This window comes from Carassius auratus, linkage group LG30F (assembly GCF_003368295.1).
Source record: "Carassius auratus strain Wakin linkage group LG30F, ASM336829v1, whole genome shotgun sequence".
NCBI classification, from domain to species: Eukaryota; Metazoa; Chordata; class Actinopteri; order Cypriniformes; family Cyprinidae; genus Carassius; species Carassius auratus.
Window position 1 is genome coordinate 4,682,177 of NC_039294.1, and position 18,348 is coordinate 4,700,524.

The window sequence follows — 18,348 nt, forward strand, 5'->3', positions numbered from 1 at the left end:
GATTTTATCTCATTTCTTTCTAGAGGTGCATGCATGTTCAATGTTAAAGAAAACAGCTTTTTTAACATCATTTTCAAATAATATCAGAGCATCCATTGTAGATATTTTCTTCCTAAAACCACTCTGAGCTGATATTTAGATATTTATTCTTTCTCCTTACTATTTTCTTCATTACCTTGCACAATGTAGATGTAAGAGCAATTGGCCTATAACTATTAGATTTTGTTGCATCTTGCATCACCTGGTTTCACTACTGGTATCACTATTGCACTTTTCCAATCTTTGGTTAATGTGCCTTTCATTATAAATATGGTTATATAAATTGTTCAATTGTTAATGGCTATTTTTTAACTAAAAATAATTAAATCAACTCCTTGTTTTTTTCCTACAAACATTCTAATTATTGTCTTCTTTTTAAGAACTGATCATTCGAGTTTTCAATATTATGAACTTAAGCAAAGTTCTCCTTCTTCAATTACAGTGATCTGTTTATAATTATTAATTCCTTTCATTTTCCTAATCATTCTCCATACCACATGCATTCCAGTCTCTCTACCAATTTTGTTACAGAATTCCTGCCAAGCCTTTCTCTTTGCACTTTTAATTTCCCATCTTGCAGCTGCCCTTTTCTTGTGATATTCTACAACTGTATCTTGAGTTATTAACCTTTTTAAAATCTGGAATGCCTTATTCCTCTCTGATTGCCACTGTGCACTCTTCAGACCACCATGGTATACTTTTCTTTTTCTTTCCATTACCTCTTATTAATGGCATAGACTGGTTTGCTGCAGAATAGATTTCACCTTCTACCTTGTTATATTTCTCCTCAGTATTCCCTTTCAACTTCATATTTTTTAAATGTGGGCATAACATTCCTTCAACACATAACATTCCTTCCATTCTGCCTGCTTAAATCCCCATCTTGCATGCCCAAAACTACTACTAAACTCACACAAACTCACACACTACAGGCCAATGATCACTGCCCACATTATCTTCATATACAGTACTTACTGGCTAAGACAGCTGATGTTAATGTGAGATCTAAACATGACATGCCACCTTTTATTATATCCATTCTTGTTGGTTTCCCATTATTCAAACATATACAATCGAATGCTCTTCTAAATTCTTCTATAATTATACCATTATTTTCTGTATTTTTACTATCCCTTAAACAATCACGTGCATTAAAATCCCCACACATAATAATTTTACCCTGTCTATCACCCATCACTTTTTCTAATATAGTATTACTTATTTCTTTCCATGGGTTATACAAATTTGTAATTCTAATTTCTTCATGTATTCCCATTACTTCTATACTTAAACATTAAACATTATTACTTTTGCATATCCTCTTATATGCTATGCCTTCTTTGATAAATGTTGCACACTCCACCTCTTCCAGTTTCACTATATCTTTTCTCTCTACAATACATCCATTGATCTTAAAATCTAAGGAGCTATTTAACCATGTCACCTGAATACACATGATGGTAACTTGTCCATTTCTGTGATATGTTTTTTAATTCTTGCCCATTTGCTATTAAGCCAGTGTAGATATAAATTCCAACTATTTATTATTACTCTATTATTACTATGAGTATATCCAAAGCAGCAGTTCCTTCCTTTGCATTCAAAATATCATGGACCTCCTCCACTCCTGTTAAGATTTTGTTAGCACATCCTATGATAAAATTTAACGTCTCTGATTTCCTTTCCACTTATGAAGTACCATTTACCACCACACAAATGAATGACACAAAGTCAATTTTGTTCATCATAAAAAAAGTATGTAGATCTGGTTCATTCCTCTCAGGATTTACTCCTTTCTGGGTATAGGATTCCAACCTGATTCCTTGCACATTTTTGTTTCAATTAGTTGTTTCAAAATCTTTTTTTTTTTTTTTTTTAAATAAGCTTTTTCAGCCGTCTTAAGATTTTTTTATGGTTTTATTATTTATAATAATAATAATAATTAATGATTATTTATTAATTGTTAATTGGCACACACACGTGCAAACCCAAGAAAATTTCCTTGCTAAACAAAACGACAAAAAAAATAAAAACAAAAACACCTTCTTCAACCAGTCAGAGCTGATTTTGCTGGTCTTGGCTGGTCTGCTAGATTGGTCTGTGGCTCTTAGACCAGTGCAAACCAAATAAAACCAGCATACCATCTTAGACCATCTTGGTGGTTCAGTCATATTATAAGGCTATTATTATTATTATTATTATGTTAAATGGATGCTCCTGACCTGCAGTTTATATTGCTGTACATTATAACATTTGATAGGTGACGTTAATACTTTTTTATACAAATGTTGGCTGTACTTGGAAAGGCATGGGGCAACTTCCACTAGGCAGGTTAACTTTATACAGCTTGAGAAACAGTGGTTTGATTAAAAAGGTTCTCCGAGTTCAAATAGTGAGCTCACTGCATTGATGCTTATCTCGCGAGAACTCTCTGTGAGAACCTGCTTGTGTCGGCGATGCGATGCTGATGCTGGTGCTGTGAATTTGATTGACGCGAACATGTCGGTGTGATGGGGGAGCGCCGGGATGCAGCTGATGATGGTCCAGAAGGGGAATACGTGCTGTCAAATCAGACGTTATCGTTAAGAAATAACACCCAACGTTCTCCTTTATCATCTATAACAAAGATGTCTGAATTTGTGTTGCATTTCACGCGGGCGAAATGGATCTAGCTGATGCCACCGCAGCGAGGATCTGATTTGTATTTTTTTCCTTCCTTCCTTCAGTATCAGTATATTATGGTAGAGTCAAGCCGGAGCATCAAACATAAACTGTGCAACCCTGATGACAACACCGTCAGGATATCAGGATATCTACAATGGAATCGCCTTACACGTAGAGTCTAGTTTTTCATGATCACACACACATCATTATTAGTGCTTTCACGAACGCACTATTCAAGTGTTGTCTAATCTGATTGAGCGAAAAAAGTAGCCTGCACTTAAGAGACGGACCACTGCTCCCAAATTATGGACGAGGAGAATATAACCAAAAGCGACGAGCATCAACTGAGTTTGCAAAAAGCCTTGCAGCAGTGCGAACTGGTGCAAAACATGATAGACATTAGTATCTCCAGCTTGGAAGGTCTGAGGACCAAATGTGCCACATCCAACGACTTGACACAAAAAGAAATCCGAACGCTGGAGGTAAGCGAGCGTCCATTTGCCTGAGCCCAAATGTGAATGTTGCACCCCAGCATTTCTACAAATGTCACGAGAGGGGATGCTTGTGCGCGTGCATGCACATTAAACCATTTTGCATCTTTGAATGTGTTTCCAGTTAAAGTTGCGTCTCGGGGATTGACTGTATTGGCGTAATAAATGAAGAAGCTGGCGCTGCAGTGCGCATTCTGCAGGTGGTGAAGAAGGTGGCTCGTGCGTTCGCGCTGCTAACATGGACACCGAAAGGGGCCTATTGTTGACATTAATTTATAGTCTCGTTTTTTAATCATCCTCATCATTAAAACGGTCGTTCGTACAATTTAAACATGCGATCGTTTTAAATTGTGTTATGTAACCAGAGGTACTGTCCCAAATATTTTCTTTTGATATGAAGTCAGTTCTTGTTGTAGGCTACTGTAGTCGGTTAAATCTGGGTTTTTCAAAGACCCGATAGCTACATCAGGGTGGCCTATGTGATGCTTTTTTAATTTTAATTTAGACTTGTGTGAGAACGGGAAATGCCCCCCCACCCGACCCTTTATGTAATGTGTCTCAAACTTGAGGATGGGATTCGATTCCTTTTCCGATTATTCTAAATGATTCCGGTATCATTAGGTACTCGATTCGTGCTACTTTTCGTTTTTAACAGCTCGTGTTGCTTTCTGCCTCGAACAGCTTGTTGCCAAATGATGAGATCATTTCAGATTTAAACAGAACAGATTTCAACATCGAAATTCTACAAAATTCTTTAAAAACTCTATGTGCATAAGTGCATGAGCACAAGTGAAATAAAATAATAATAATAATAAAATAAATAAATAAATAAAACCAAACATAAAACTCTTAATATTTATTGACATGAATGATGTGTTAGTAGGCAGCTGATTTGTCTCATGAGCCTTACAACAAGACATGTAACCAGATGAAAGGAAAGTACTCACTTGCTGTTCATGTGAGTCAGATGCATTCAGAAACTGTTTAGCTATGCAAAAGTATTTATTTTCCTAAAAAGAAAATTCTGTCTCATAAAAATCAGTTTTTGATGGACTATGCTGATCCCACTATATTTATTAAAATCACTTAAAAGAACTTATTTGCTCAGGATTCAAATTACTTTTACTTGCGCTGTACAGGTATGTTTTTGATTTACTGAAAAGAACGGAATTACAAGAGTCATTCATTCAGGAACCAGACTACCGGTTACTCTCTGTTTTATTGGCTTTTCAGCAAAATGTACACCGTAAAACACTTATACAGCAAAAAGGTAGACTAACAGAACAATTATTGGACTATTGTTTTTTAGAAAACACACTTGTGCAATGGACTTGTAACTGCAAACCTTACTGAGATATATCCCTTGTCAAAACGACCCCCCTGGTCTCACCTGTTTGAATTGGCAGGTTGGTTTCTTTTGCTCTGTGTTTCAGCATGTTTAGGCTTCAGATATTGGTTTACATTAGATTGGGTCTGTGCAGATGCAAGAAAGAATGATTTCTTCTTATGGGCTTGATGTGTAGTCTGTATGACGCCTATTTCTTAACCCACCATCAGAATCTTGTCAATATACTTTTAGCTTAGTCTGTATTTATGTCTGGGTCTTTATGATAAAGTATTACTTTATTTTGTGATTATATCTGTTTTTTTTTTTTTTTTGGTAAGATTATACTTTTGATCCTGATTATGTGCTTTTGCATTCATATTGGCATAGTGTTACCCATTTTTTGACTGCTTTTCAGAAGCTCTCTAGTATTTTTGCACTCTGTTCTCTTGATGTGGGGAAACCCATTTTCCATTGGCTGTCGATTGCAGCCGTCACTAGTGTCAGTATGTCACAATGAAGCACTTTGTTTGTTCATGTTGATGGAATAATAATTACAAACATTAGATATTATCAGGGGGTTCTTGCTTGTTTATCTGTTGCTGGATATGCATTACCATCCTCAATTTACAGGCAGCAGTGATGCTCAAAGCGTAATGGCATTTGTTAGCAGCAATACACTGATCCCTCTTTAAATATATGAGCTTTTACCAAAAATAATAAAAATTCATTCAAGGTTTAAAGTATATCGAACAGGGCATTTTCTGTGGTCTAGACAAACCATGCACTTCAAATAAATCAGGTACTGATAGAATTCTAATCAAGGATTACAATTTACATTGTTTTGTAAATTCATAATATTCATAACAAGCATATAATTTGCTTACAAATTGCCATTGGCTTAAATGACATTAGAAACAACAAAGAATTAACTAAAGTGGATCCATAACTGACACAGAATAAAAAAACAAAGGAAGCTGCAACTTTTATGTCACAGTTCTAATAAAGTCACAAGTGTAAGATAAAAGTCACAGTTACCTTTTTAATATTTTATTCTGTGGTGGAAAAAAATACAGTTGCAAGATGCAGGCTAAAATAGAATTGTTAGATGTACACTCAGAATTGTGAGGAAAAAAGTCAGAATTCTGAGTTTATATATTGTAATCCAGATTTTCCCCTTTTATTGAATCATAAATTATAAAAATATAAAATTAAAATGATGGATTAAATAAAAATCCAAATACATTATTTGATTTGTTTACATACTAATATTTAAGGAGTTACTTGTTAATATTAGGTCAAAGGGGTTCAGCTGACAAAAAGTTTGGGATTTCTTGGGTTAAAGAATTAAATCTGTTCTGTTCAAAAAATACCTGCAGCCGTTCTAAAATAACAAGACAGAATGTCATGGATTTGGGTCAGTACATTTCAGTTCAAAAAGGGTATTTAGTTCAAGAAGTGAATTGAGAACTTTGATTGAAAATGTACATTAGAAGAAACATCTCTAGGCTTTAATACTTGATTATTTCAGCTGGGACTCACATACAATGTGTTTTGTTTTCATACAGTAACATTCAGGAAACAGTGTTGCCATGGGAGATCAACTCAACACAAATGAAACTGAACAGACTACAGATATAGATGGACAGTATTCAATAAACTGATAAGGCTGAAATTATCAAATAGCCGATTATTATTTACTCGTAAGCTTGAAAGGTCAACAGTTATCTTGATGGCATTCAGTATGTGATATTCCTCATGTACTGTATAATGCAGGCTCACTTGTGGACAATTCATAAGGACGTAACAAATCCATGTTGTGCCTTTTGTTGTTAAAAAGTGTTCATACAACTCAGGGAAACCATATGTATGGCTTTTTAAGTTCAGTTACTCAAGCTAAACAGTAGGTAAATGTAATGTTTTGAGTTAATGCAGAATAATTAACAACAAGTTTTTATTGCATGTGATTTTTGCAAATGATTTGCTTGATCTCATTTTTTGCCTACTAGAAAATAATATTCCATGTTTACATGAATATTCATCACAGAACTACTCGTGAAATAACTTAAAATGGGTAACATTTTTAAATGTGACAATAAAACCCCCAACAACTGTGTAAATAAAACTGGTATATGGTCAAACAATGCAACTATATTAATTATTTATGCCCCAGTGCATGCTGGGAATGGAGCTGAACCACAAAACCTTTTTCCAGTAATTGACCTATTTGAGCTAAAAATGCATTAACATAACTCACCTGCTGCTTTTTGCTTCATCTAAAAAAAAAAAAAGTAGTAAATTATGACACAAAACACCAAAAAGCACAAAAAAAATATAATTTTTTTTAATATTTAGTTTTTTTTTCTCCCAAATAGTTGTGTGAATAGTTGAATGTTAAAGTTTTTAAAACCATAAATAGAGTACATGAGAGGCAAATATTTGGATAAGCCCTGCATAAAGGCTGCCGTGACATCACAATCTTGGAAAAACTTGTCCAGTTTAGAATATTCATGTTTTTCCCACATGCTGCGAAATAGTTCAAAGAGATCATGAAATATTGAACGTCATTAAGCGTTTTCTTACAGATCTGCAGATGTGACTAATGTAAATTGTTCAACTAATATTTACATATTTAAAAATGTTGAAATATCATATTGTTGAGTGCTATATAAAGTTCTTTCTTTCTTTTTATTTTCAGGGTAAACTGGTGAAGTATTTTAGTCGGCAGCTCTCTTACAAGCGTAAAGTGTCCTTACAGGAGCAGAATGTGGAGTTGGATGGATTCCCGCGGCTGGGACACTGGTTCCGCATTGTTAACATGAGGAAGGAGGTTATTGAGGTATGTGCAGTCCTGTGTGTTGTGATCTAAACAAGACATACACAAGCCCCGCCCCACAGATGATTTCATTGGCCAACTCCATCCCACAGTCGCCTGTCAAGAAAAGTTCAGATTCAAGGATTCAAAAATATCAAATATGGATTTGATTGTGTCTTATCAATGTGCTACCAATGCTGTACTAAAGTCAGGGTTTAGGTTAGGGTTAGTATTCATTTCACTTGTTTTATTAAATAAGCTTTGTGATTGACATTAGTAATGAAATCTGTAGAATATATATATATATATATATATATATATATATATATATATATATATATATATATATATATTTGTGTCAAACAGGGTTATAGTTAACTAAAACTAAAACCTTTAAAAAACAGTACTTAAAATAAACATTAAACAAAATAAAATATTTAAAGCATAAAATATTAAGTACTAAAATAACTAAAATAAACTTAAAAACTAAGACCTAAAAAAAAAAAAAACTTTTTTAATTAAAATGAATCCAGAACATCTAAAAACAAAATCTAATACTACACAGTAATAAAAATAATGATTAACAGCAATACAATTTATATATTAAAAAAATTATAATGGTATGTCAGTGATGCTAAAATAACGCTGGTCTCAGATCATTTCTTTGAAAAAGAAAGGTTTTTGGTTCATCCAGACAATCATCAACTTTCATTCCTCTATTATCTTTTATAAAGGTCCAAAATTTATAAGTTCCAAATGCATCCAAATATGGCAAGTAAATAAAGCTAGATTGTCACTAACTTGTGAAGTGCACAGTAATGTATGATTTAAAGTGATGATTTTATATACCATAAGAACAATAATCTCTGGCATAAGCAATAATGTATTTGCAAATCAAATTAAAACAGTCTAGCAGAGAAAAGTGAGTTACTATGAGTGAAAATATTAGGTAAGAAAATGTCACTAAATCTTGTCTTATATACAATTTTACTCCGCTTTATTACTAAAACACTACTACATTTAAGATATTATTTATTTATTTATTTATTTTTCTAACCCTACATGAAACTAAGTTTTGATGTAATCACAGCATATTGTTTTAATGTGCTTGATTTCAAGCTGAAATTGATAAAAGAAAATAATCAGAAAACAAGAACAGTGAGAAAGCTGACAAATTACAAATGTTTCAGAATACATGCTCAGATAAGATGGCAGTGAAATGTTTTAAAACGCCATGTCTATCCAAAGAAAATAAAGGGAGAAACAGGTTGTACAGTTGTACAATAAAGTGAACACAGTGATGCGAAATAGATTTAAGTGAGTGTGTGGAGAGACGTGAAATTAAATGTAAATGTGTGACTGGTTTAAGGTTGGCTAGTGAGAGCATCCTAATGTAGGATTAGGGTGTTTTGTGGGACGTAGCTGCTTCTTAGCCTCCCATGTAGTGCATCTCAAATTGTTTACCGTCGGATAGCATAAAAGGTTGTAAACATACGGTCTATAACAGTAGATTTTCTGTAGGCCTTGAGGTTTTTCCTCATGTGTCGCTGTCCTCGGTGCTGAAGTGTTGGCGCTGTCCGATGTGCAGAAGCCCTCTGCTGATGTGGAGAAGGAATTGCAGCTACATAGAGCTTAACACTAAGGTTTCTCAAATAAAAACATTATTAATTTTGGCCATAGCGGAATAAACCAATATTATATGCTTTTTGCTGAAGCCATCTACCCACATTATTTTAACTCTATAGACAATTATCTTATTTAAACTAATATTTTTATATTTATCCTTTGTATTATATTTATGTCATTTGCAGTGCTGCATGGAATTGAAGTTATTTTCTTCATTAGAGCCATTAAGTAGAGTAGAGTCTTGAACCTCATAGTCTGCTGGTTTAGTTCATGGTTTAGAACTCTTAAATAAAGACATTTTGGAAAAATGAACGGGAAAATACTTTCATGAACGAAGACTGATGAAAAAAGTGGACAGGTACTGTACTAAAGAGTAAATTTGTAAGTTTTAGAATAACAAAATTAAAAAGTTGTTATGTATGGCCTAGTGGTTTGAGAGTTTGACTCCTAACCCTAGGGTCGTGGGTTTGAGTCTTGGGCCAGCAATACCACGACTTAGGTGCCCTTGAGCAAGGCACCGAATCCCCAACAGCTCCCCGGGCACAGCAGCATAAAAGGCTGCCCACTGCTCCGTGTGTGTGTTCACTGCTGTGTGTGTCCACTTCGGATGGGTTAAATGCAGCACATGAATTCTAAGTATGGGTCACCATACTTGGCTGGATGTCACGTCACTTTCACAACTATTTTGCTGAGTGCTCACATTTTGAATTGTTTGGCATCTAGCATAGCAACCGAAGATTGTAGTTTTGAATCTGTCACCACTGAGCAAAGAATTTGCTGTAATAAGTTTATTGTTCGATTAAGTCCCTGCTATACTGTATGTTTATTGTAATTTATTGTGGATTAATTATTAACAACATTAATTATTAACAATAATTAACAACATTAATAATTGTATGTGTTGCTGACATGTTTATGAGTCCAAGTTAAGTCTCATGTCTTTTGTCATCAGTCTGTTTCAAGTTTTAAATGAACATTTTCCTATATTCTATATATTAGTTTTATAAATCCTGTCAATTAATTGCATTTATTTAAAAGGTACTATTTTAAGTGATTTCTTTGTTCAGATAAAGTCATACTTACGCTATATAAAAATAGTACTGTTTTACGTATTATTTAAATCAAAAGATAATTTTGTTTAAGATCATATATTCTTTTAAATTTTTAACTCGAGCATGTTTTTTTTCCATTTATGCAAATAATATATTTTTTTACAATTTTATCCAGAAATTCCCTTAATAACAAATAAAATGGCAACTATGGTAATTTTGATCCCAACTTATATATGTGTTTTGAGAAACAAGAAAAAACAAAATATGCATATGTGACCAAAACACTAATTACTAAAATAAAATGTATTATAAAATCATAACATTAGCAAAAGCATTGTGAAAAATTATTTTATATACAATAATAATAATACAAGTATTTAGCTTTATATATTTTGAATTGTAGCAATCATTACTCAGTCCTCAGTGTCACATGATGCTTTGGAAACATAACTCTTATAGATGTTGACAACAGATGCATAATAAAAAGTTGGATGTTGAAATAGGAATATTTTGTCACATTATGTCTTAACTGTCACTTTTGATAATTTTAATGCATTTTTGCTGATTAAAATTATTAATTTATTAAAAAAAAAAAAAATCTTATTACTGACATTGAACAGTAGTGCTATATTTAAAAAAAATACTTTTCTTGAAGTTGTATTCAAAATCCACTTGCCTCTAAAATCTCTTGGGGCACATTTGAATGACATCCAAGTGATTTCTCAAATGTTTTTTCAGTCTAAGTCAGCTCGCACATCTCTCAGACTTTGCTCTTTATTGTAGGAGATCTCTCCAGGTGAGCTGACTCTGGAAGCTCTGTTGGAGATGTCGGATGAGCAGGTGTGTGAGGCGCTTCAGAAGTTTGGAGCCAGTGATGAAGAATGTGCTCGGCTCAATGCCTCGCTCACATGTCTACGATCAGCCCACAAATCAGGTGAGTTCACAGGATGCAGCTAAAAATATCACCTAACTGTCCTACAAGCCTTCTTACAGCCCTGAATTACTGACACTATCAATATAAGACAAATGCTGTCTATTTGCCTGTCTGTCTGTCTAATAAGACAAATGCTGTCTGTCTGTCTATCTGTCTGTTAATCTATCTACTGTATGTATCTTTGTGTCTGAATATCTACACTTTCTGGCAAAAAGTACAGCAAAGAACCAAAACATAGAATTCTTTAAAATATCATTATGTTGTGTAATATTTAGAATTGTTTTTACTAAAATTATTGGAATAGTTAATTAGCGGTATCCATATATTTTGGTCACATGGTTATGTTTTGGCACGAAAGAAAAGCTCTATCAGAGATCGTCCAGTAGAGGGCAACACAATGCTGAGTTGCATTATTGCGGTTTGGAATGGAAAGAAACCCTGTTTTTTTTTTTACAGTATGTCCCACTATTATATGTTGTACTGAACGTTCCAACTCTTGTAATGATTTAATTAGCCATGATCAGTTAAAATAAATATTAATGATAATATTTGATAAAAAATACAAAACAATAATATTATGAAATATTATCACTATTTTTTTTATATATATTTTCAAATGAATGCTGTTCCTGTGATGACAAAGCTTAATTTTCATAGCTGTGCAGCATATTTGCTTTCTTTATTGTCACTTTTGATCAGTTTAATGAATCTGAACTGAGCAAAAACATTACTTTATGTGACAAAATGTGTAAACTCCACAGAAATCTTTTACTAATTGAATCCTATGTCACCCCATGAGGCTCAAGTTTTTAAATGTATTAATGATTGTAACATGAATGTTGCATTGAATCTGAATTTAGACAGAATGAATGTTTTATGCTTGGAATAAGAAAATAAGATCAATTAATTAAGTGAGACTAAATTGAATTACTAATTCATAAAATCATTTGGTCAAAAGGTTTTAATTACATAAAGCCTTTCTCCAGATGTTTTCAATGCAATGAGCTTCAGGGCTGTGTTTATACATGCAGTTTGATTCCTTGATAGCTTGCTCGTTGTGTGTGTTTCCACTGGAGAGCAGCAGTGTATCACACTCTGAAATACAGCACAGTTTGATAACAGTGTTAGGTAACATCGCACTTTAAATGAACAAGTAGATCCTCCTGCAGTGTTTGTCCTCTACCTTCACAGCTGGAGCTGATTGTTCCTGCTCTTACCTGAAAATGATTTGATCGAAGGAGTGTTTCTGCAGATGTTCAAATCTCAGTCCAATTTAAATCCTCACCAGTGTGTTGAAGTTAAGAGCTTGATAACCGATCATTAAAGGACCAGAACATCCTGCTTTATGGACTTTTGTGCTAATCATTTTGTCCTTAATCAATCCATAAATCTATAAAGTGTGACACCCAGAGCATTATCTTATCAGATGCATGTGCACAGCTTTCTGCATGCATGGAAGTTAATGTTTAACAGATTTAGCTTAATACTTATGAGACAGATTAATAAACAACCCATATTTGGCTATTTTGAAATTCCTGGCACTGGTAGATAATATACATTTTCATATATATATATATATATATATATATATATATATATATATATATATATATATATATATGTATTATAATGTGCAGTTTTACAATTATTATTTTAATGTATTAACATTTGGTCTTAAATTTTCTATCAACATTTTTTTTTCTATTCATTGTATTCTTTGTATTATGGATTCTGTAATATATCTGAAAGACAAAAAGTGTCCTTCTGGGAAACTCAAAAATTACCTTTGTTGGCCAACAGAGGGCAGCAAAGTTCTTTCAGTCTGGTAGTATGTTGCATAAACGTTATAGTAATGATTCAGAGAAAATAAAGGGCAACTGTTCTGGCATGTTCTTTAGCAGGCAAATTATATTACGCATACAACTTTACACAAGCATTGTTGTGATTTATTTAAGTGAACTTATATTTGAGTGTTTGTTTACAGCCTTTTCTCCATCTGTTTAAATTGTGCATGTTTTTTTTGAAGTGATAACACATAATGCATTGAATCATTGTCATTGAATCTCTTCATCAAGTCCACGGTACCCTCACATTCGCCCTTTCTTTCCCACATTGACTCTGCATTTGCTTTGAGTAACGTTAGTGCGGCTGCCCTGCAGTGCCTGGATTTTCACAAACGTGGATTCCCCGCTGTGATAGTGTTCAGACACAGCGCTAACCGCCGGTTGCACTGTTGAAAGTGTGATCAGGCTGGATTGCTTTGTTTAAAGATGGGTTTAGAGAGGCTTTTGAGATGCTGGTAGCTTGTTGAGACACAGCATGGGCTCCTTCAGGGTCCGGTGAAGGTGCTACACAAGGACTACGGGGATTCCAGCCATCACGAGAGCATACCGTGTAATTTAGAAATGGCACCTCTCATCATCTTGATTTCTTTTTCTTTCTCACTCTCGTTTTCTGTCCATCTCTCTACCCCGTTGTTCTCATCTCTGCAGTGTCTTTATTCAGACTCTGATTCATTTGAATGAATAGTTCACCCAAAAATGTGAATTCTGTCATCATTTACTGACTCTCAAGTCGTTCCAAACCCACATTTAGGACATTGTTTCTTCTGAGATCCAAGCTGCTTTTTTCATCCATTCAAAGTGAATTGTGAGCTGGGATGTGGAGCAAATAACAAATATAAATGACAGCATATATAAAGATTCAGATATAGTACATGACTCATATGGATTACTTTTATGATGCTTTTACAGAGCTTTTGGAGGTCCCCATCCACTTCCATTATATTTATATATAATATATATAAAAAAAAAGGTTTTTCAATGACACACAAAAGATATCGGAGTTGCATGTATATATATATGCAACTCCGATATCTTTTGTGTGTCATTGAAAAACCTTTTTTTTTCTAACAGTGTGTAAATGACAACAGAATTCATTAAAAACATGTTGGGTGAGCTATACCTGATTTCTTTGCATCTGTCCCTCACTAGCCGCATGTTTTGCCCTCCTTCATCACGGTATCTTTCAAACTGCTTCTGTTGAAGGGTATGAAGATAAGTGTAGAAGTCTCATAAGAGGAGTTCGGTGTGAGGAGAGAGAGAATGTGAGGGGTTGTGGTGTCGTCGAGAGGATACTAAACTGAATTAGTGTTTTTAGTGATTTTGAGACCTCACACCTCATTGATCTCCTGAGAAAAGAAATATCATATTAAAGAGGATTCTTATAGGCAGAACAAAGCAGCGAAAGGCAATCACGCATAATCTGCTTGATTTGCAACCTAATTACATTAAAACAGATTGCAATTTAGCTTTATATTTGTACAATTTGCATTCAGATTTTCTGTTATTTATTCATTAGACACACTTTTGATCATTGTATCCCCCCTGTGAATGTCGGGGGTCGTGACTCTTTCTAGAACAGAATCTGTCGGCTGGTGTAACTCTCTACACATACAGGACAGAAATAATTTTTTCTGGTTTGAGGGATCTCTGTATTATCTTTTAAAAGGCATACACTGTAGCAAAAGTGAAAAGTCACATCTCAGTCGTTTCTCAAGACCTTTCAATAGCCTATTTACAAAAAAGAAGAAGAATGTATATGCCAATTTCATGTTCAGCGTATCAGCATTTACTGTATATCTAACAGTTTATAAAGATGAGCAGGTATAATGCTGTGTATAATTTATTTGGATTCCTTTTAGCCTTTAAACAGGTACTTAATACATTGTAAAAAATAAATTACGTGAGTTATGCCATTGAGTGTAGAAAGCAGCTGTTTGGCCAAATTGCCACTCTATATAATAATGGCATTTGAGAAATGATTAGCGCCATGATGTGCAGGCAAACTGCGTTGGTGACAGGTTGTCTTGACACCTTTCTTGAGAAGGTTAATGATAGTATCTTTGACTTGTGATCATTGTTGGGGGTAACGCATTGCAAGTAACGCAAGTTCCTTAATCGGATTACTTTTTTCAAGTTACTAGTAAAGTAACGCTAGTTCTAGACTAAATGTGAATGTTTCATTAATTCACCCCACTCACAAAAACTGATTTAGTATTCACCAAAATGAATTAAAACTGTGAAATGCAAACTCAGAATATGACACAAACCTGCAATAATTAAATGTTAAATAGCACAAATGTATCTAATCCCATTTTATTAACCATTGTCTTTTCTGCTGACCTTTGATGATCCAGTTCCACCATTATAAGCAAAAAATTCTTTAGATATACTAACAATTGTGCTTTATTGTTTTTTTGTTGTTGTTGTTGTTTTTTTTTTTTTACTGCTGAAGAGCGTTGAAGCTTCTTCTCCTGTGTTCTACACACAGATGTTAATTTACTTTTCCTTTAGCCTGAGGTTTATTCATTACACTTTTTCAGTGTGAAAGGGCTTTTATATTTGCTATAAATATATTAAAAAACATATTTATTTAAAACATGCTTTTCATATTAAAAACAATCAAGCCCTGCTCATATTTAACACAAATGCAACACAAAAGTAATGTAACACATTACTTTCAGTAAAAAGTAACTAAGTAACGTAATTAGTTACTTTTTTAGGGAGTAACGCAATATTGTAATGCATTACTTTTAAAAGTAACTTTCCCCAACACTGCTTGTAATAACGGCTTTTCTAATCGAGATGCTAATATAAGTACCCATGCATCACTTTGTAGCAGCAGTATAAGGAAATGTTGCTAGGCAATGATTGTGACTGCAAATGCATTGTTTCAGAAATGTTGACAAGTTCTCATTAGGATTTTCAAAATCATTATCGGTCGACTCTCCTTCTTTCTTTGTGTTCTGGAGTTTGGATGTTATGCCATTAGTGGTGTTATAAGGCTCATAGTTAGGATTGGGGATTTAAACAAACCTCTGACCCATCATGCAACTCATCCCACACTGTTTGTGTAATGGGCCTGAATCAAATCTCAAATTGGATGGCTTTTTTTTTTAAAGCTCTAGGCAATTATTTTGCCTTGGTGCAAGATGAAAAGTAAAAAAATAAAAATAAAAATAAAAACAAAAACATGCAAATCATAATAAAACACCATTCAGAATGTCCTAGCCAATTCATAGCAAAGGGATATTTAAGACAAAGATTCACCTTCAGCCAATCCAGGTTAGGTTTTTTTCTTGAACAGATTTATAGAAATTTATCATCAGATCACTTGCTTACTGCAGAGGATATCTATAATCCATAATAACAACATTAGAACAACCATCACCTGTTGTTCTCTCACATCAGAATCCACTAACATATTTGTTTAGAACAGTTTTGTGCTGTAAACGGTGCATGATCAGTGAATATTTCTCTCCTGATTCAGATTATTTTTTTCACTGCAGAAACCAGTATTATGAATAGAGGACTTTTAACCAGATGCAATGGTTTGGAGTAAAAATACTGACTTGATGGATTTATTACGAACAAACAGCTTGTGGTTTATTTACATTACTTGTGGATTATTCGAATGTTTTTATTAGCTCTTTGGGCTCTCATTTTGACGGCACCCCTTCATTGCTGAGGATCCATTGGTAAACAAATTACGCAAAGCTTAATTTATCCAAATCTGTTGTTTAACAAACTCATCTGCATTTTCGATGCGATGAGGGTGAGTACATTTTCAGCAAATGTAAATTTTTGTGTGAATTACCAGTCAAAACACTTTTGCAGACTCGTAGCAATGTTTTGCAAAACTCCCTAAATGTGCATTGTGGCATCAGGTTTTACACATGAGAAAAGTTGATTTGCAACTCATGAAACTAAAACCGGAGGAATGTACAGTGGTGGTCGAATTTTTGGAACACCTGACAGATCTAAAAATATTGACCGTTTTCTGGTCTCCAAAACATGATCTCATTTCATAATGTACATTAATAATTTCTTTTATTCATTTTTAACTTTCAGATTCCTTCCGGTGCAGGTTGTTCCGGCAATAGTTTGTTTTATGGGTATTGTAATGGCCAATTCAACAAAAACAACTGAAACCTCTTAAATATGCCAAGTGTTCTAATAATTTTGGCCACCGCTGTATGTAACACTTACTGGCTGTGAGGCTACACATCTCTTCAGTGGAGATTAGTAATGAGGAATCACATCTATGGCATTTGTTTCTTGATTTAATAAGACACATTCATCATTTCAGGAGAACAATACACTGAGGAATTATTGACAGCTGTAGCCACAATCTGCTGCACAACAGATGGATTCATTCCCACCTTTTTGTAGCAAGACAGAGGTGAATCCTGAGGTTGAAAATTGACGATAGACAAAACCACCATGGTGTGGTGAGATGAAGATGTTTAGAAAAATACATATAACAGCTTTTTTGGAGAACAAACGGTTTTATCTTTGCACTCATTTCAGGGTGTTACTAGATAGGGATAATAGCACAAAATAATAATGTCATATCCGTGTCCTTCAAAATTAAAGTTTATATTCATACAGGATAATTGCTTAGGGTTGTTGTTTGTTTGTCAGGCCCTAAAAATCACACTGAAAGAAGGAGAAGGATGTAGTTCATGTGAAATGTCCTCCGGGGCTCTGCAAAGTATTAATAAACATATTAACTAGTTATTGGTTTCTCAGTCGTGTAGGCATTGCAATTTGACGTCGAAAACTTCACACATCTCCCGGCGGGTCAAGCACGGACCATGCCTGAAACTGTGAAACTTCAAGTAGCTTGTTTGTCATCTCTCCTCTGTAATTAAAAATGCTCCTTTGAACGTCTTCCAGGCCATGAGAGGACTTTGAGAAGTGTCCTTCAGCTGTGCCCACTGGACCCCTGTTTAGGAGTGCCAAATACTTATCTCCCATCATGCTCAAAGAGTGGGAGTGTGTCCCTTAGATCGAGCGTGTCTTGTACGGGGGTTAGAGGGTTGTTAAGGGCCCTTGGAATCATTTGTGCGTAGTGAACTGTGACCGCTGAGCCACAGTCCAGGTTGAAACCACAAGAGGGAGAGTCCTGTAATGGTGTTTGTTCATCTGTGGAGTTCGGTGGGTTGTGGGTTCCAAGCAATTACTGGTTAACGATCTTCGACAGAAATTGATTTTTTTCTTCTTCTTTTTTTCAGAAAGTTTTATTTGTAAAATAACTATGACAATATGACTTAGTGAAGCTGTAATTTTTAGTTGAGCTGTGATGGCCATGAGCATCATGCATTCAAGTCCAGCTTGTAATATTGCCTGATCTTCTTTATAATTTTTTTGCTAATTTATATATATATATATATATATATATATATATATATATATATATATATATTGCACTCTTTATGTAGCACTCATTCTGCAAGGATAGACTTATGTTTTAAATGTATTTAGTTATAATCATTTAGTTTTTAACTAAATTAAGCTGAAGCCTAAAGGTGCAGTCATATTTGTCCATTGTTCTGTAAT

The 18,348-nt window shown here is 34.1% G+C and overlaps 1 protein-coding gene across 3 annotated transcripts in view; it reads left to right on the forward strand.

Moving 5' to 3' along the window:
- The first annotated feature begins 2,478 nt into the window (after window positions 1–2,478).
- Window positions 2,479–18,348, forward strand: part of LOC113068102 (kinase suppressor of Ras 2-like) — an 85,961-nt gene continuing 70,091 nt past the window's right edge. For all 3 annotated transcript variants that reach the window (XM_026240699.1, XM_026240697.1, XM_026240700.1), the window contains exons 1-3: window positions 2,479–3,185; window positions 7,217–7,357; window positions 10,795–10,945. In XM_026240699.1, coding sequence (XP_026096484.1) covers window positions 3,009–3,185; window positions 7,217–7,357; window positions 10,795–10,945 — 469 coding nt within the window. In that variant the 5' untranslated portion in view covers window positions 2,479–3,008. The remainder of the gene's footprint in view (window positions 3,186–7,216; window positions 7,358–10,794; window positions 10,946–18,348) is intronic.